Here is a 21,067-nt window from a genome sequence, read left to right as displayed (position 1 = left end):
CCAGGAAAAGCGAAACTTTTGTTTTTTTTTGTTTACGTGTTACAAAAATAAGCAAGAAAAATCGACTCAGATATGGATGAAATGGATGTTCTACACAGAAAACTATACGTATTAAAAATGGAATAGAATAGAAATAAACTATTCATAATCATCGCAAAGGATCCGTTTGGAGGGAAAATCAAGTTCATTCATTCAGCAGAGTTGTTTCGATCAGTTTCCGGTTCCGCTCCATTTTTTTTCTTCTTTTTTTTTGAAGTGGAGGGGACGAGCAGAGAGGGGTAAAAAGAGAGAGGGGCAGAGAATGAGAGAGTGAGAGAGACGGGAGGTGGGGGAAGACTGGAGGAATCGTTTCTCCGAAGATTTGCACCGTCCTGTGCCTTAATCATTTATGGTTATTAATTTAATTTAGAATCTTTTGTTTTATCATTCTTGGTTGTGCTTATAGATTAAGTTATAGTTTATGTTATATTTTTCGTTGGCTTTTTTTATCTTGTCCTAGTTTCCTGCTTAAAATAAATAGGGTATTGATTTTTTCATGCGTTATTCGGTGCAAAGGTAAGAAAGTTTTAAAGAGTATGAAAGGAAAGGGAAAAGAAAAGGTGGCAGGCAATATATGAGCGACAATTGACCCCTCTTAGTGACCTGTATATTTATGAAAATTCATTCTTTTTTAGTATATATATATGATGATAAGACAATGAACTCGAAATCTTTTAGTTTTGATCGGGCAAAATGTATGGAGACACAAACAAAAGTAATATTTCTAGGCCTTAAACTTAATATTCTGATTTAAATTTAATTTTTAACTAAGCCTTTTGAACTTTGGTCTTGCCAATGAAGTCACATCCGAATTTTTGTTTTTTTTTTTCTGTGCATCTCTGGGGTCAAGAACATATACCGAATATTTGGCACAAAAATTTCGTTCACTTTTCTTTGTTCTGCTAGCTACACACAGACTTGCTAATTGTTAAATATATATTTAATAATAAATTTAAATATTTTGAGCCAAACCGCAAACAAAGGGGAGACAGCGAGAGAAGATAGAAGATACATAGAAGGGAAAAGTGGAGGTCAGAATAACGCATGAAGAGATCACATTGTTTTATCTAACGCTTATCGATTTATATGTTTGTATTAATTATGTTTCGTAACCACAAACGGTTCTAATTTAGCTAAGCTTATGGGGTTGCTTTTCAAACAAAAAAATAATAATAAATAAAAAATATATAGAAGAATTGCAACTTCAAAGTGGTAGAGGTAGACTAAAAATGGCACTAAACATAGACTTTTAATAACTGCCTAATGACTAATGCCTAATCCTGACTACCTCACGTATGTATCTTTAGTTATAACGACAAAAGGTTCTTCGACAGGTTCCTTTGATCTCTATAAAGCTAACGAATCGCGATCTCCGGCTGGGAGTTTGTGGTTGGTAAATTCGGTTGGTTCTTTTTTTTTATTTTTGGGGTGCAATCGAACGCTTAGTCAACAAATAGATACCTTGGGCGTGGATTGTGTTACTTAACGTGCTGGCCGCCGCCAGCGTCGTGTACTGTCCCTTGGGCGTGTAGGTGAACGTGTGCGGTTCGCTCTTCTTGCCGCTGGAGACGATCGACACCTGCACCTGGACCGGCTTGACGATACTCTGCAGATACGGCGGCACCGTGCAAATCAGATGGGTCTAAAAAGTAGTACACACACAGCTATTAACATAAGATTCTTCTCGAAATGCCTTTAGAACGCACCTGGTGGAGATACTCCTTGTCCGGCAGAACGCTCTGTTCCCACAGGGCGGCTGTTCCGCCGATGAGCTGCTGGCGCACTGCAATCTCTGTGGCCGGATCGTCGCCATTGACGCTGTCGTAGGTCTCCTGGAACACCACGTGCGTGTCCTTGAGAAAGTTCTTGCCAATGATGAAGAGCTCGAGGCCGCCGTCGACGGGACACGAGTTCAAAGACTTCTTGCATATCTCCGGTACGCCAGGTGGTTGAGCTAAAAAAGCAGAATGATATAAGCAATTAGAGAGCTATTAAACAGGTTAAGTTTGCTACAATACTCACTGCAGATGATGGGATTCGAGCAGACCTGGAGGGTCTCGGTGGTGCCATCGTCACGGGTCAGCTGGGTGCGGAAGACCATCCGGCAGCGGGTTGACTTCTTCTTGTTCTTCTGCGCCAGGTGCTCCGGAAAGCGGTGCTCCACATCCACATTGCGTTCCTGCGAATTGAATGTAAGGCATTTAGATTTTACAAGCTCCTTTTATTTATTATTTTTTAATTGGTAGTGTAGAGCATTATACTTTTAAAATTTAACCTATATAACTATTTTTATTCATTATTTATGATTTTTTTATTGGTATAAAAAAATATATTTCTTTTATTAATATAAAATAAGTGACGTTCTATGTTCATTGATTTATTGTTTCGAGTGACTTGCTTTATATTTTTATGAATAGCGCATTTGTTTACCACCCTTTAGATAACTTTTCCTGCAAACTTAGCAATTTCAGAGCTGAATTGCGGACTCAGCTAACAAATATTTACTGGAAACTAATATTTTTATACACATAACGAATCAGAGATACCAAACAATATAAGCAGAACAAAAGATATTTTCTAACAAAGCAACTTATGTATATAAGGGTGTTTAAGAAATCTCCGGCAGTTGGTTTGAATGCCGAACGAAAATCCGTCGGTGTCAGAGAATATATGGAGTTTTATAAGTGTTTCGGAGTAAAGTTAATCCGAATTAAGGGATTTTTTGAAAATCAGAATGTATAGTTTTGCATGTGTTTCGGAGTAAAGTTGCTCTGACTTAAAGGATCTGAATATGTTTCGGAGTAACATTTTTTTTTATTATTAGACCTTATTTAAGTAGAATCTATATATTCGGAATAAAGTTTCTCTGATTTATAGGATGTTTTTACTGAAGAAAAATCTATAGATTTGTATGTGTTTCGGAGTAAAGTTGTTTTGAATTATAAAATTTTTTTAAGTAAAACCTATACAGTTAAGTATGTGTTTCGGAGTAAAGTTGTTTTGAATTATATAATTTCTTAAGTAGAACCTATACAGTTTTGTATGTGTTTTGGAGTAAAGTTGCTCTGACTTATAGGATCTGAATATGGTTCGGAGTAAACATTTTTTAATTACTATATATTTTTTAAGTACAGTCTATATAGTATCGTATGTACACAAAAATGTATAGTTTTATATGCGTTTCGGAGTAGTTTTTTTTAAGCATAATATTTTTTTTAAAGAATCTATAGAGCCTTGTATGTTTTTTCGAAGAAACGTTGGTCCGAATTATATTCTTTTTTTTGTGATCTAGTTGATTTTTAAATAGTTGTGGTGACACCAACAATAGTTCTATATTTTTTCCTCCACTATAGACCCACCTTCAGGATGCCAACGCAATCGCAGGTGATGGTCATGTCCGTTTCGGGCTTGAAATCGATCTCGATGACCATGGTGCCGTCGACCTTCTTCTCGTTGCACTGCGTCGAGTTCTTGCCGGCGACCTTGCAGGCCTGATAGAACATGTGCGGCGCCACGCGTCCAATATCAGTGCCGATGAACACCTGGAGGACGGCGCCCTTGTCGTAGCCGGCCAGTCGGACGATGGGAAATCCGTTGCCACTGCGATCCTTGACTGCCCCACGGCTGCCCTCCGTCTGGTAGCGGGCCCGATGCTGTTGCTCCGGCTGGGAGACGATCTCCAGCTGCACCAGGCCATCGTTGGAGCTGGCGATGCTGTTCAGCGGGGTGGTGGGCTGTCGCTTGTTCGCCACCCGGGTGACAGTCCTGGCCGATATGAATCTGTGGGTTGGCATAAAAAAAAAGGAGATGATGGAATTAATATTATTTTTTCAGACTTAACTTTTCCATTCGATCGTTAAAAATCAAATGTAGGGCTTGGTTTATTTGTCTAAGGATCGTTTAAAATCTGGCACTTGAACTTTGGCCAATGTCCGTTTGAAGAAAGTCTATAGATTCGATTTGATTTGGGTTAAATGATTTATGATTTTATTTTTCACATATGCTGGCCGAAAGAAATGGATGGCTCTGCTGGGTCATGAAATGAGATGAATTCGTTTTTTCTTTGTTTTTACATATGTACAATAAGATACATCTACAAAGCTACGGATACAGATTTAGTTAAAAATGTGTAGAGCTAGAAAATGAATGATATATGGCTTTTTTAATGCTGTTAATTACTCACAAACATACATACACACACGCACATGGAACATAAAAAGCCAAAAGGGAATTTCTCGCAATTTTCATTGCTGCACTTTGCATTTCGGTTCGGTTCGGTTCGTTTTGTTTAAATAAATCTTAGCTTTGACCAATTGTTTACAATTGCTTCGCATTTTTTTTTGCGCCTTTGTTTACAAACGGACACATACACATATATGTATGTACAACAAAAATATATACAGATAGACGGGAACAAACACACATTTGGCAATTATTAAAGAACAAAAGTCAAAGCGATCAAAGTAAATAATCTATTTTTTTCGGCTACACTGCGCAAAGAGTTCTAGCACCAAGACAATTGGGCTTATCTAACATTTTTGTTTAATTTTGAAAGTGAATCTAATTGTTTTAAATGCGTAATTCATTGTTTATAGATGGTTGAGTCACATAAATATTTTAGGGGCGTTGGTGTTTTAAATTTGTTTGGATTTCTTTTTTTTTGTATCAAGCATTTAAACATTCAATTTTGTTTTTAATCAGTTTTCTACAGCCAATCTGAAGGATATATTTTATAAAATTTGATTGTGTTTTTGTATTATCAATATTATTTAGCCAAAATATTTATTTAAAAGAATGTTTTTCTTACTCTGCATCTGACTCAAGTTTTGTTGTTACATAATTTAATCATTGAAAATGTACCAAAGAACGATTTGCGTATTTTTTTTTTGTTGGATGGCAAAGTCGGTTTTCATTTTAGCTGCAAAAGAAAACACGGCGCTTACTTTGTCTCAGTGTTGTTGTTGCTGTTGCTGTTGGTGATGCGCGGCAGGAGGCTTACAGTGGGCGTGGCAGGTGCGGGGGCGGCCACTGGGGGCGGGGGGGGCGTGTCATCCGCCGCTGATGTCACCGCCACCGTGCTGGCAATCTTACGGATAAACTCATCCTCGCTGCAGGCATCATCGTTGTCCAGTTCCACCTGATTGCACTCGAGCTTCTTGCGTTTGATGTGCTTGCCATGTCGATGATGATGATGGTGATGCTGATGATGCTGATGATTCTGATTCTGATGATGCTGCTGCTGCTGATTCTGATGGGGATGAGGATGTTGCTGCTGCTGCTGCTGCTGCAACAGCAATCCGTTGTACTGAAACTGTTGCTGCTGCTGCTGGCTCGGCTGATGTTGCTGCTGCACCTGATGTTGCTGCTGCTGCTGCTGTTGCTGTTGCAGGGTGAAGGCATTTACGGCTGCTGCCACGGCTGCTTCGGTGGCCTGGAAAACCCCTCCAAATGGATCCGAGTTGCTATTGCCACCAATGGTCGTCGAGCTGCTGTCGTTCACAAAGCCCGTATCCTCGTCCAAACAGGGCGGCGTCGAGGCGGCCGAATCCTCCGAGGAGGACGCCGATATCAGGTGATCCTCCAGATCCTCCAGATAGTGACCCATCATTTTCTTGTCGTGCCGCGATCTATACATTAACATATATATACAGACATTCATGTACATGGGATACACAACAGCAACACACTCGCACTCGTTTAGTATTCAAATCGATTTATGCATCGTTTTCGAGATTTAAAATTTCGAAAATTAAAAATATACTTAAGCGCATTACCAGATTTTAAAAATATATCATATATATAAATATTTATTTTTGCAAATTCCTGCTTCTAACTGATTCTTTAACCAATTTATTTATAGTTCTATACACTAATTGTATTATTCCCTTGGAAATCAATCAAAACCTAAATATTTTCTATTTTTAAAGATAGATTTCGAATTCCAATGTGCCAATCAATGTCCGAATGCATTTGAAATGCATTGAATGAACCCAAATCGCCACTCAGCTCAATACAAATGAAATAAACTGAATATAACTAAACAGATCTGAACGGAACTGAACGGAACTAACGGCCCGAACTCAATTGAAGAGTGATTTCGATGTAAGTCGACAGGAAAACTCAAGAAATCAAGACAATATCATGATTGAAGGTTGGGAAAATAGAAAAATAGAGAAAATTACTTTGAGACTGGAACAGTTGCCAGGTGTAGTATGGTGGAAATAATAAATTAAACACAAAGATGTTCAAATAACTAACAAACAAATTGAGTTCAATTAGACAAAAGCGAGCAACAATGGGCTTGAAATCAATTAGAACTAGTTCTATGCCAACGGAATCTGTTCTTTTCACCATATACCAGTCCAGTTTTTGTCTTACTCATAAATAAATCCATAAGAAATTCCTGAAGCTAAGTTCGCCCATTAGCTAATAAAGCTGATTAAATGGCATGCCATAATTTCCCTGCATCCATAATGCCTCTGTACGTAATCTCTAGCTTCTGCGAGATACTGCGCTTCAATCCTAACCCAAATCAGGCGAAACCAGGCGAATGGAACGGAGCACCGAGAGTGCAGCTGATTGATAATAATAATAATAATAAGCGGAGCGGACCCAGGCAAAATCACGAATCGCAAGGCGGACGGCGGCAACAGTGCGTATAAGTAATCGCGACCACATATGTACATATGTTTGTACTGGCAGACGCAAGAAAACAATCCCCAATCCAAAAGTCATTGGCCAAAGTGCGAAAGAAAAATGCGTATTTTCATGTATGCAAATTCAATTAACCGCCAAAGAATGTGCAAATCTGCAAGATCAACAGAAAAAACAACAACAGAGGCGACAAGCGCTGACAATAAACTGAAAAATAAAATCAAATCAGGGGAATATTCTGGAAAGCCCAATGTTTTAAGAATATTTAGAAAGTCATTTTTAATTTGAAAATACAGTGGGAATTTTAATCGATACCATCGTGGTGTAAAACTATTTTTAAACTCAAATTCTTGGCTTTCTGGAGCAAGAAAACAATTTTCGACATCAACTTGACAAGAATGGCAAACTAAATAAATTGTAATGGTGAATGTAATTCGTATTTCAAGATAATAATACATAGGTAAAATTGAAAAGATCAAAGAGCCTATTGATTTATTTGTGAATGCTTGACAATTATCAAAATCATTTGGCGGCAAGCACTTACCAACCATTTACCGATCGTCGCTGCAATTAACGAAAGCCCTAAATAAACCTCATAAAAATCACAACACTTCCATTGTTTTCCCTTTGGATTTTACAGAGCGATAAGGGGCAACCCCAAAAGCCAAGCACCTTCCGAATCAACCCACCTCCTCCCTTTTTTTCATTTTCAGATTCCCATTCCCCCAGACCCAACTGCAATTTGCAATTGGAGGCGAGTTCGTATAACTGATAAGCTGATAAGATAATGCGGCGATTTACACAGATAGGGGCATGCAATTACAATAGCTACAACTACAAGATGACAACAACAAAGGCGAAATCAACAGCACACACACAACAACAACAACAACACAATGAACCCGCGGCACACACAGAAAACCATATGAAAATTTAAATCGTAACTTTAATCCATATCGAAACCTAGTGAATTATAATAAACACATTCACCATGACCCAAAAAGTAAACCTGTCTATAAAAAGTCTATATCAAAAGTGAAATCCATTGACTATTGCCAAAGAAATTTTCGGATTATTAGAAAGGACTATAGGTAGCTTCCCAAATAAAATACCATTAACAAGCTATGCATTAAATTGAATTACCATCTATTGCGAAACTAACAATACCATTTATGATATACATATAATATAATAATATTTGTATATATATTATAATATATAATATTTACCAGACTCCTCTAATAATCCCCTAATTTATCCAAACTTTTTTAAAACACACGCGTTCCTATCGATCGAAAAGCTTGGACTGTACTGAGGCTAAAAAAGCGAAAAACTGGAGAATTTTGAAGAAGCCCCCTCCAGCACTTCTTCCCTTAAAAAACTGGGGCCTCAGCAATTTGATCCTGATCATTCAGAATAAATAGGTGTCAGCGCTCCCTTTGAAACCAATAAACAAATGAACGGATCGCACTTCAAATGCGCCAATAGTTACCAGTTTTATCCAGAAACAAATCGAAATTCGTGGGAACAAAAGATCTTTTTCCATCCATTTGATTATTATTATAAGAAGTAGTTCAGCTTAAAATCCATATATAGATTTCTAAGACATTATATCAAAACTATTACATAAGTATACTTTATATTGCCAAAGAGCACAGAAATATATTTATAAAATACCATTAATAGACAATGGCATAAGCTTATAATTTTTTATAGAGTTGAGAAATATCTAACCCTGGGGTTTTATATTTTCCCTGAATATTAAAAATATAAGCTACACTATAAGCATCAGAACTTATAAACGGACAATTGGATAAAAACAAGAAAAATCCCCTGAATCTGATAAATAGTAGATATATACTATACTATATCCGATTAGATCTGTTCAATGTGTGCGCGCATGTGTAGGTTCTTTGCATCAGAGTGTGTTTGCGGTGAGGCAATCGATATTCAGTCACTCGAAACCATGAATAGAAACGCAAGACGAAATGAAATCATGAACTGGCAATTATCTCGAGTTGCGCCTGCGCATGAACGCGGATGAAGACTTTTGAGGCTGAGAGGGGCGTATATATAATAATCGGGGCAAGGAGTGACAGTGACTCACCTTGATACAGGTATCGCTCGTATTAAATGCTGCTGCGGTGAATGTTGCTGCTGCTGCTGTTGTTGCTGCTGCTGCTGTTGCTGTTGCTGCTGTTGTTGCTGTTGTTGCTGCTGCTGCTGCTGGTGGTGCTGCTGATGTTGCTGCAACGTGTTGCTGGCCACTGCAGCAGCTGCTGCGGCCGCTGCAGCAGCCACTGTGTTGGTTAGCGCACTATTGACCAGCAAACTGGACCGCTGGCCGGAGTTGGTGCCGCTCCCACTGCCCCCAGCGTCGGCCACGCCCCCCGCCCCCGCCGAGGACCTCAGCTCCGTGTGCTGGTCGAACCCCAGGCCACTGTCGTTGGAGTTGTCGCAGGGCGGCGGATGGGGTCGTTGTGGTATTCGCTTCCCAGGAACAAGCTTGCCGGGACCCGCCTGAAAAAATATCATAAAATCAGTCAACCAAAGTAATAAACTATTTTAAATATAATCTAAATACATAGTATTATAGTATATATATAATTAAAATATATCTATATTGAGACTAACTAGATTACACACAAAAACTCGCTTTGGTCAAATTCACCAATGTAATACATAGTTAATCCCATCGATTTTTAAATTTTAGCTATAAGCTTACTATTTTATTGCAGTTTTACTATTACATATTAAGTGTATAGTATAAATACTATACTATGCAACCTTTATACTACTATAAAATAGTAAGTTTATAGTAAAACTACTATGAAATGGTATGTTATTAGTAAAACTACTTTAAAATAATAGTACTGTAGTAATTTTACAATTAAAATGTTACTATTCTTAATAGTTTAATTTAGTAATTTTAATTTTTTTTTAATTAACAAGATATTTTATACAATCTCTATCTTTGTGGTTATAGACACCGTGCTTCTTTTCATATAGTATATAGTATAGATTAGAACGTAAAGTGTATATATACCAAACCCTCTTTTTATATAGTTTCCCAAAACGTATTATTTACTCACCCTGGTGATGGTATGCAGCTTACCGGGCAATCCCTTACCCGGCTGTCTTTTCGATGGTATGCGAAATCCCTTCCGATGTATTCGCGCACTCATTGTGGAATTCGTGGACATGGTCATCCTCATGCCTAGAAAGTAAAAAATGAATGTTATTATTACTTTTAAGTTAAAAGCATGTATCAAAAGTATGTATAGGTAGAAATAAGTATAGATAATAGAGGAGTATATGAATATATGTATATATTTTTATAGTAATATATATTTTAACGCTATAAAACGCCTAGTTGTAATAGAGAAATGATATGTGATCTCTATTAGAACCAAATCAAAGTTAATTTTTCTAAATGACCGCCCCCCATTTGCAGTTCCTCATAGCGGGCATCATTGAGACACAAAAGAAAAAAAATCCAGATAGAGACGGGACCAAGAAAATATTGTCTGATTTGTGGGGCCCCCGTTCGCAAGTTGCAAGTTATATGCTAGGGGAAACTGATAATGCTGCGACGCCTATGGGGTGCATTGAACTCCGCCGGAGAATGCAAACCCGGAGACCTAAGGTCCGTATAGTCCGGCCGAGCATAGAATCTGTTGCAGCTGCAATTCCATCTGTTATTGTCACCACGATGATGATGATGGTGATGGCGATGCTACTGTTGCATTCATTGTTGATCCCAATTGAAGCTCAATTTCCATTTGCATTCGCATTCACATTCGCATTTCAATTCCAACAGCAGTTGCCGTCGCAGTTCCAGCATTATTTTCTGCTCTACATGGAGAGTTCTTGCCTATAAGTACGGTCGTGTATACGTACGTATGTACAAATGTGCACATCTACACAAATGTACATATATCATCTGGCTGGGTGCTGTTTGTATATTATCATGGGCAGCGGAACAATGAGCCGGAGTCCGCCTGATAATGATAAGGAAGCCAGACAAACCCGACCAAACCAAACCCAACGAACCCAACCCATTAACAAGCCGCCTCCTCCTCATTTCTTTATTATAGCCCCGTATTCGAGATCGTATTTTTGGCTTGCGCTGCTTTATTTATTCATAAAGAAGACACATATACTTGTTTATTTCGCAAAACATTTAATTAAAATGCAAATCAATTGCAAATAAAATTTTATAATTTTCTAGGGGCGAGCAGGCGCGAGCGGAATACGACTGGGGTTATATCTTCTTATAGAGGGAGGCTCAAATGTTTGTTGGGATAGGCCAAAGTGGAAGCAAAAAAAGGGAAAACGTAACGATAAGAAGCCGAGGGAATTACAAATATAAAAGGAAGGCTGATTATTCCCTTGCTGGTATTTTAAGTAAGGGAATATTACAATTTAATATACATATTCCCTTGAGAACACACACAACAAATGTTTCCCTATAAATCAAACGAGCTTGTCAATTATGACAATATCAACCAACAAATTCAAGTTGTTAAACACCAATAAAGAGGTGAGAAATGTAATGAATGACGGCAAATAGAAACCATATTTCTGGAAACCCTAAAATAAGCTCGCCACTATTTATCTAGTCAAATTTTTAACACCCTCTTTCCAAAAATCCATTTGGTTCCAAAGAAATCTTATATGAAACTAGGTATGTTCCGTTCCTTAATTCCGGTAAAATCGTTAAACAATTACGAGCCAATTTACGAGATAAGAATCGGGCAAACAATAGCGCCTTTGATAGCAGCAACGAAAACAAACAAACTTTGATCTCCAATTACGAAGATTCCTCGGTGACGTGCGTTGCGCTCAAAAAAAAAAGAAGTGTATTTGTATATGAATATAGGTGGTATACAAATTAGGGAGGCGAGAAAATCTGTTCGACTCTTGGCTTTTATGATACCGTAAGTACAGAAAAGAAAAACACCCACGCGATCCGCACCCTTTTGGCCTAACCTTGGGTGAAAATCAAACAAGAAAACAAACATTTATTGTTGGGCTTGCGGAACGCGCCTACCTGAAGAACCCAAAAAACGGAACCCGGGAAATGGGCTTTACCTGGGATCGCTACAGATAAGATCGGTTGAGATGGGGATCTGACGCCCATTGTTTCCAAGGGGCTACTAAACTGCCTTCTCATGCAGATACAGATACAGATACAGCTGTAGATACTACACAGATACTGGAGATACATGGATACGCTAACGATAGGACAATCATCATAGTCGCTTTCATCTAAACACATCCATCATATCACTAGGTATTACTAGACTTTGCACTCAATTGGCTGACAAAAAGATGACTGCGGCTGAGGCATTAATTCAGTTTTCACCGGAGATCAGGGCGAGGTTGAAAGTAAAGAATCAACCTGGATAGTTAAACACAGATGTTGCTGTCTCGGGGCTCGCAAGTTCTATAATTAAACGCAGACTCCTCCGGCGAAATAACAGCTTTGGCGAGAGGTGAACCCTAAAAACAGATTGTCAATAAAACAATGAATTAAGTGTATTGAACCCGCCTGACCCACTGTGCCCCGCCGGTGGCCCACCGTCCAATGTATTCCGTCCGCACTATTGTGAAAGATGAGCCCCCACCAATGCCAAGGGGTTCGAAATAATAACGGAAATGAACGGGGAAGTCTGTTCAATTTGTTTGATTGGAAAGCATTTGGAGCCAAAATTAGCAAGAGTGCGATATCTCAAACAGTTTATTAAATTCTCTGGCATTGCTAAAATCACAAATGTAATCTATATATATATAAAACTCTAGTTACCATTTTAGGAATCTATAGGGAGTTCGGTGTCAGTAAAGCTAGAGTTTTGGGCTTACGTCAGTCAAACACCTCCAAAGAAATCCAATTTTGCATCCATAATATCAGAGTAAACTCTTGTTAGTTGCTGTTCATATAACATCATTCTGTTTCTAGTTCTCTAAGTTATGAGTACTATTAACTCTATTCATTTGCAAACTTTAAAAGTATTTACTCTTGCTTTTGGAAAATAGATCCAGAAATTCAGATCTTAACCAAATACTCTTTCTGATTCAGTGATGATTTGCGCTAAGGACGTATTTTGGGTTATGTCAGCACAAACACCCCAAAATAAATCCCATTTTGTATTCGTTATATTAGAGTAAACTCTTGCCAGCTGCTATATAACATCATTCTGTTTCTAGTTCTCTAAGTTATAAGTACTATTAGCTCCATTCATTTGCAAACTTTAAAAGTATTTACTCTTGCTTTTGGAAAATATGAATTGCCAAAACTTGATCCTTACTTTATAACTATTATCCTATCCTGTGTTTATAAATACTTTCAGCCCTCTTTATCTGCAATTTTCAAAAGTGATAATATTTACTTTTGGGAAAACAGAAATCGTAGAAATGGACTATCAATTTTAATACCCTAACCAATTTTCAAGGTTCACACTCGACTATTACAAACGTTTCTTCTTCTCGCCGATCTCATTTGTCACCATCCAATTAGCGGGTTGGTCAAGTGTTTCGGCGTTTGATTGGATGTCTCGGAACTCTTGGCATTATTTTTACTGTTTTGCCAGTAATCTTATCGCCCTGGCAAACGGCAAACCTGGCAACCAGAACCAAGAACCCAAACCCAAACCCAAACCCCATGATATAAAGAAAGAAATTGAATCACCAGCGACAACTGGCGCCTCTCGCGTAATGGGAGATTGGGGAGCTTGACATTTCTGGTTCGGGATCTCCGAGGCGAGGAAATTCCTGGTGTACTCGAACGAACACCCATATCGATTATGACATGTTATCAAAGGCGCAGCGAGAGATTTGTTTTCAAAGCAATTTCGGCGTGTTGCCGATAAGCCATTAGCCATTAGCATTGGATGTTGGGATAGTACAATAAAGGCGATTTCTTCGTTTCTTAAGCTTTTCATCTGGATATACGAAAAGCCCATATGGCGAAAAAATTGGCAAATAAAAAATGATTAATTCAACGTCATGTTGACAGCTGGCATTCCTCAATCAAAAAACAATTTCAGATATCACAAGAAAGCTTACATTTTTTGGTCCTTAAGTGACTGTAGGATATCTTTATGGGGGATCTATAAAATTGATAGAATTGCAGAACTTTAGGACTATAAAAATTCTTTGAATATTAGCTATGACTTTAAGATTTTTCGAGTTTCACAATATATTGGAAATGTAATGATATGGGGTTTTCAATCGTTTTTTATAAGAACCTAACTGTTTTACAGTAAGTAACCCATTGTAGATTGCGAAAGTTAAATTTTAAATGTTATTTCTAGCATTTCTTTGGGTAGTTCTGATGGTTTTGTATGTTATATCTCCTGTTAAAGATATATTAACACTTCCTTACCGAAATTGCTTTTGTAATGATGTTGATAGGCTTGGAAATTTGTGTTGCTGTTGTTGCCGCCATTATTGTTGTTGTTGTGATGGGCATAGTGGTGATTGTTGCTGTTATTATTGTTGTTGCTGTGGCCACCCCCATTATTATTATTATTATTATTATTACTGTTGTTGTTGTTGTTGTTATTATGGTGGCTCAGATTATGCATTTTTGATGGAATCCGATAACCGGACTCGTAATGTTTATACTGATTGTAGGTGAAGCGCATTTTGATTGATTTCCACTGGGCTCTCGATTAATTTACTCTTATGGCTATGCAATGCAATTAATTTACTTTCGCTCAGTGTTCTTTCACTCTTTCTACTCTCTCCTCGAGCTTCTCGTTCTCTTTTTGGGATAAGTGCTTTTAGTGTATTTTATAATTATGTTTACAGGCATCGATTGTGTGGTTTTCCCTTTGACTTATATTGTCTTTTGTTTGTTTGGCAAATATTGTTGGCACATTTAATTGTTTCTTTTTTTCGTGAGTGTGTGTGGTTTGTGTTTTAATTAAATTATTGTAATTTTGGATTGGCTTTGTACATTTGTTTGCTGTTGCTATGTTTGTTGTTAAATGTTTTCTGCAGTTGTAGTATTTGTATTTATCTGTCAGCTAATTAGATAAAAAAGAAAGAAAACTTTTTAAGGACGCGGGAAAGCCGGAGAAAAAATTTGGAACAAAATGCGTTTTATAAAAGTAAAAAAAAAATACCCGGGTTAACGCTTAGAAAACGCCCGTAAAACGAACTCAAAACGCTTCGAAAACAGGTTGAAAAATTTGTAACTTCGTTTTGTTTTGTTTCGGCACTTCGCCTTTTTTTCGCTCGCTTATTTATTTATTCATACGACCGTTTGTTATTTTGTATCTTTATTTTTTTACAGCTCGATGCCGAAAACCGAAACCGAACGATGTAAAAATGTTGTTTTTTTTATACACACATCTTCTTTAATTGCCGGCGCGGTTCAAAGTCCAAGCGACAAGAAAAGGCAGAAATAACAAGGAGATCGCAATGGTTTAATAATCATTTTGTTGTATATAGATAATGATTATGATAATCGCGGGGGTTGGAGGGGGATTGGAGCTTAAGTGCATTATTTTTCCCTTTCCCAAAACTGGTTTCGTTGTCCAAGGCGCCTTGAGAAGTTTAACTTGTATCTTCTTTTTTTTGCCGATCCTTCGACAGCTTCCTGGTCTCACTTTTTTTTTCGCTATAATATCTTTCCGTTTACAGTTAGAGTTCGGTGTCGGAAAACTGGTTCCACCCGATCTAGAGATTCTTCCCTGTTCTACTTGTTTGGGATCCCTTTTACTTTTTGGGGAGGAATGTGAAGCCCTTCAGAGTGGCAAGTTCCGCAAGGTCTCCAGGGTATTACGCCCCATCCTTTTTAAAAAATCAGACATCAGCTTTATTCAACCACTCAGAATCACTTTTTATACTTTGAAAAAAAATATACTCTTGTAATGATTGTTTTAAAAAATATATATGATTTTAATTTATTTGGTATAGAATATTCCTTGTTTAAATTCAAATTGATTAAAAATCAAAATTATAATGGTAATGGTATACTTGTCTACTAAAGAATTCATTAATTTTGGAATCTCTAAGCCCTGTTTCAATTTCCATCTGGTACATAACTTCCCCAATTTTTCCCTCAGTGCATTTGGATTTTTAATAAACGACTTTAACGGCTAATCGAGGTGACACAGATAAGTGTGTTAGCACCGTCCGACCCCGCCCCCTTCTTCTGTAAGCCCCACCGCCCCTCGACCGTAACTCCAATGGCCTCTGGTTTTGGGCATGGATTGGTCTTTATATTTTTTTTTTTTTTTGACAATCAAATGCCAAGGCAAGTTCTTGGCTTGATTAAATGCTAATTGAAATTGTACGGTGTATTTATCAGCAATCGGTTATATACACTCGTGTACTGGGTGTACTGGGTGTAATGTGTGTAATGTGTGTAATGTGTGTAGCGACTGCCGTTGGGTTTGTGAAAAATCATGATCTTGTTTCATTGACCCACATTGAACGTGTAATAAACGCGCCTCAAGTGAGCAGAACTAAGCTGATCTTATCTGATCTGGGCTCCTCAGATTATAATTATTTGTTTTTAATTTTCGAGCAGGAAGCGTCGGGAAATCGGGAAATCGGGGAACCTAAGGCATACAACTTTTGGCTGGCCTTTATTTACTGACAGTTATATGCAAAGTCTTTAAAAAAATATTTGTCGGATAGAAGTCAATACTTTGAAGAAGGGATTTCTCATATTGGTTTTTGTAGAAAAAAGAAAAGGTTTGCTGGAATATTCAAACAATAGATTCCAACAGATCACCTATTCAAAATAAGCCTTCTCTTAGGAAGAGATCTTATTTATAAGACAAAATCTTAAGACTCCTTTCCTTAAATAGCTAATTTTTCAATCACTTATCATAATCATCTCTTAAATTAATTTGGCACATTTCTTTTCTTTTTTGTTCTCCTCCTTTCTTGTTTGGTTTGGCTTTTCGGCCGCATTTAAATTTGTTATAAACAAAAAGTTTTTACGCGATTTTCGGTATGCGGGGACTCACAGACAGCAAGTGAATTAAATGTATATATAATTGTCTTGTATTTAATTTCTTTTTGGCGCTTGGGAGATTCTAGACGGGTTCCGGTTGCCTTCGTTGTGGTCTGTGGGTCTGGGGGTTCGCGACTGGAACTTATGCACAGGCACTGTCCGTAGAATTCTGCCCCTCAGCCCAAAAACCGATAAGATAAACCGCGCGACTGAGAAAAGTTACTTGGGTCTATCTCCCTCAAAAAAAAGAAGTTTTTTGGTAGAACCTATGAGGCTTAAATCTAGATTTTGTGTAAAGGAAAAACTAGTTATCAAGACTTTAATGTGTGCAATTAAATGGCATCGTCAAAAAATCTATAAAAAATTAAAAGGGAAGATGACTAAGTAGTTAATATGAAAGCATAAAAAATAAGTTAATTTCTGGACACACATTCGTTTAATACATTATTTTGCAAAATTGTAATTTTTAAAGCTCAAAGCATTGTTTTCCAAGAAAAACCCAAGAACTTAATGGGCTTTTTATAAAGAATCCTACAAGTATTGTCTTCAAAAAGTGCCTATGCCAAAGCGCCACAGATTAGATTTCAATTTTTGAAATAAGTTTTGAAGTTTTATTCGATTTACGAAAAATTTTCTTTCTTTTTAGTTTTAATTTTGCAGATTTTTAATTTGAGCATCCCGCGATCAGGCCAACAAAATGGGCGCACAAGTTATTATAACTTTTTTCGAATAATAAACGTTAATTGAGCACAACATCGCACCAGAAAAAAAAGCGGTTAGAAAAAGTGCGAATTTTTAGCACGAGTTTGCTGGTAAAAGGGCCGTAATCATAATTATAAGCCGTAGACCGAAGACCGTATATACCGTATCACGTAAGCGGCGAATAGTTAACCGCTAAACCGAAGCCCGTAAGCTGTAACCCGTAAGCGGTAACCCGTAACCCGTAGTAAACCGTGACCCGTAATCGGAGAGCGGCGACGAGTGGCGATGCGAACACTTACGCTGAGATCGATGGACTGCGGCGGAAAAAGGTGGGCGCGCTATATAACTTTAGCGCAGACTCGAACCCAAGTATCCGAATCCGAGCCCCGTTTGTCCGGAGCGCAGCGGAGAATTCTCTCTCAAGTGTCCGGAGGTCCGGTGAAAAGAACGAATCACGAATGATGTGATGATGATGCTGAGCTGAGCGCTGAGAGGAGAGTGTGTTGCCGGAGCGGAGCGGAGAGAGAGATGGCGATGGAGCAGAGCAACAAGTGTACGCGTGGCCGAATGACGGCTACGACGACAACGGGTTTAATTGATTTCCATGTGTGTGTGAGCACAGCGCGCGCCTCGTTTCTATTTGCCGCTGCTTTTGTTGTTGTTGTTCTTCCTCTTGTCAGCACTGATTGCAAACGCAAATTGATAAAGCAGCCACAAAGAGAGAGAGAGAGAGAGAACAAGAGACAGAGAGAGCGGGAGAGCTATGGAAATCAATATCAAAATCAAAAGATCGATCTGCAACCTGCACACTCCATCCACTCCATCTTCATCTCTTTTCGCTCTATTTTATGCTTCTGCCACCGCTGCGTATGCGCATTGTATTAGGGTGGACCCAGTGCATAAGCTTATAGAGTCTAAAGTAACCTTATTTATATATTCTTTTAAGGGAAAAACAACACGTTTACTTCAAAAGTATCATATAAACCATATTGAATACATATATACATATGTATATGTATTTATTGGGAAATTATTTATATATGACTTCTTTGTCATGTTTGATTTCGCTAGTCTTCAAAAATGAAGACATCATTTCAAAATATATCCAAAAATATATCAATTTGCCCTATTATTTTAGAAGTTGAGACTCGATTTTAATAATTATTTTGAAAGAAACCCTACTATTAAGACCAGGACAAGTTACTGGCTATCAAGCCGTTTGAGTAATTTCTCTTAGTTTTAAAAATTTGATTTAAAACTCTACTTTTCCCAACTTTCACATAAAGCGGTCCATCCCAAAGTGCGTATTTTTGCTGCGATTTGTGGCTGTTAATTAACACTAGACAGCACACGTTCGCTTTGCGGTCAATTGCAGACAGTCAGGGCCACTCTACACAGCGGAATGCCAACATAAGTCCGCACATACAAACGCTGATAAGTGGACAAACAAACGAATGCTAGCGATCATACACTGTTAAAAACAACATTTACTCTTTTTTCACAAGCTCTATTATATTGTTTAAAAAATGTTAGTTTACTGCCTTTTAAGTAATTAAATTGTCGACTCGAAACTAATTTTAATAAAATATATTATTTTGTATATTCTTGGGATATACATTATCAATAGTAAGAATTAAGCTTAGTAATTTTTTTCAGTGCACCTGTGTAAACTTCTTGCTTGGGCGCGAAAAAAACAATTTGGCAAGTGTGACCAAAAGGGCAAATTTAACACCCAGAAGTTTGAGTTAATTTATGGGTAATTTGATTACATCGATCAGATGTTTATTTAAATGCTCTTAACAAAAATAACATAAAAACGTTACCCCCCCCCTACATTTTCTAAATCTCTTGTCATCTTTAGGCATAAAATGCTATTCAAATCTGGTGTGCAGCTAGATATAACGGTGAATCTTTGTTTTCTCGAAATGCGTTTGCCCCAAATTTGGTCACACCACAGTCACGCGTAACGAGGGGGGAGGGGGTATTGGTTGGGCTGATTTTTCGGCCCCACATGTCAAGTGGCTCAGCTGAGAATAAGCGGACAGCTCCAAAGAGAGTGCTCTCTTTCTCCGAATGTATGCGAAGCACTCACGAAGCGAAACGACAAGCGATCGGGCCAACAACAATAACAGTATCAGCAATGGCGTTAATTTCTTATTGGTTGCCGATGGCGGTACAGTGGGTCGAATAAAAAAATAAATGAATAAGATAAAAGAAAAAAAAAATTAATATAAGCAAAGTTTGATGTACATATGTTGCCAAAAAAAATATAATGTTTTAGAAAATGTCACCTTTTTATTGTATCCCATTACATCCCATTTAACTCATTGTTAATTATTTCTATTATAATAGGCCCAAAAAAAAAGTAAAAGTTACATACATTATAGTTTTTTAAATGGCTTAAATATACAAACCTTAATTTGGTTTCACTATTTTGGGCAGTAATTAATACTATTAGGTCGACTGTGTCAAAAGTTAGCAACAAATATAACAGTAACCAAACAAACACGGCAAACAACACATGTAAATTGTTGTCGCCGACGTCACCATGAATGGCAGCGCAGTCGCTGGCGGCAGAGGTTGCTGGCAGAGGAAAGAGAGCACGCGCACACCCTCAATCCGTGTTATCAAAACAACAACTAAACCAACAACTAACAACAACTACAACAACCCAGTGATGATAGTTTTTTGATATTTTTTGGCTTAGCATTGAAAATGATCGAGAAGGGAAAGCAAGGGGGGGGGGGGGGGGGGGGGTATGGGAGCAAACAGGGAGCGTGTGTGCGAAGGTAACTTCAAAATAGAGCCACACACATACGCACCCAACAATGCGCATACGCAGCGTTGACGCCCATTTCTTTTCACTCGCCTTATCAAAGATTATACATAATAAAAAACCCGAATATTTGCTTTTGGCGCTTCCTTTTCCCATAGAGAGTATACGAAAAGAAAAAAACACCATCAAAACAAAACAATAAATTATAGTAATTCATAGATCTTACAAGTTTAATTTCTAATACTTTACTATAAACTCAAACCCAATGTATTCCATCTATGCTTAAACACCTCTAAAATGAATTTCAGATATTATCTTAGACTCGATTATGGATAGTACTAATTAATCGATCCTAAACCGCAGTGGGTAAGCTCGATTTGCGTTGAAATTTAATTAATACTTAACATTTTTAATGGCCACCCCGCACATTTGTCACTCGGCGATGTATAATTTATAACATTTTGTTCGTTGACAGAATAGCTCCTCCCCCTTAAAAAAAAATTACCCCCCATTTCCCCCAAAATAATATGATGATTACATCTCGTGTATTTGCTCTGATTGTTGTGTTCGCTGATTGTTCCGACTGTTCCGATGAATGTATTATATTATACCCTACTTTTAGTGCGTTGCGACCTTAGCAATGATCATAGCGAGCAACAGCAACAACAACGACGATAATAAACCAACAACCATATACAATATACCTGGGTATTTGTCAAGGTTCAAGGTTACAACCTGCACTTATTAATACGGTTTATTGTACTTTTGTTTCATCACCTGCATCAGTAGTTTCAGTAGTACAACCTACAAAAAAAAAATAACCAGAGCAACAACGACAACAAACAACTACAACAATAGTTACTTGACCTGGAGGAGCAATTGGCTTCTATAATTATTTATACGATGTTTCATTTGTTTCG

The 21,067-nt window shown here is 37.7% G+C and overlaps 1 protein-coding gene across 5 annotated transcripts in view; it reads right to left on the bottom strand.

Moving 5' to 3' along the window:
- The window catches only part of LOC119558200 (putative uncharacterized protein DDB_G0282129), a 43,487-nt gene that overhangs the window by 6,557 nt on the left and 15,863 nt on the right, over positions 1 to 21,067 (bottom strand). Inside the window, exons 1-8 of one of the 5 annotated variants that reach the window (XM_037871492.1) lie at positions 14,081 to 14,741; positions 9,786 to 9,910; positions 8,801 to 9,213; positions 4,983 to 5,666; positions 3,399 to 3,819; positions 2,062 to 2,218; positions 1,746 to 1,993; positions 1,501 to 1,681 (exon numbers count right to left, since the gene is read on the bottom strand). In XM_037871492.1, coding sequence (XP_037727420.1) covers positions 1,501 to 1,681; positions 1,746 to 1,993; positions 2,062 to 2,218; positions 3,399 to 3,819; positions 4,983 to 5,666; positions 8,801 to 9,213; positions 9,786 to 9,910; positions 14,081 to 14,342 — 2,491 coding nt within the window. In that variant the 5' untranslated portion in view covers positions 14,343 to 14,741. Of the gene's footprint in view, positions 1 to 1,500; positions 1,682 to 1,745; positions 1,994 to 2,061; positions 2,219 to 3,398; positions 3,820 to 4,982; positions 5,667 to 8,800; positions 9,214 to 9,785; positions 9,911 to 14,080; positions 14,742 to 21,067 lie in introns of those variants that run through there. The other 4 variants (XM_037871488.1, XM_037871489.1, XM_037871490.1 and 1 more) reach the window with 4 other exon arrangements.

Source organism: Drosophila subpulchrella, chromosome X (assembly GCF_014743375.2).
Source record: "Drosophila subpulchrella strain 33 F10 #4 breed RU33 chromosome X, RU_Dsub_v1.1 Primary Assembly, whole genome shotgun sequence".
Classification (NCBI taxonomy): Eukaryota; Metazoa; Arthropoda; class Insecta; order Diptera; family Drosophilidae; genus Drosophila; species Drosophila subpulchrella.
Note: the sequence above shows the minus strand (reverse complement) of the source record. Positions and strands in the feature narration are given on the sequence as shown.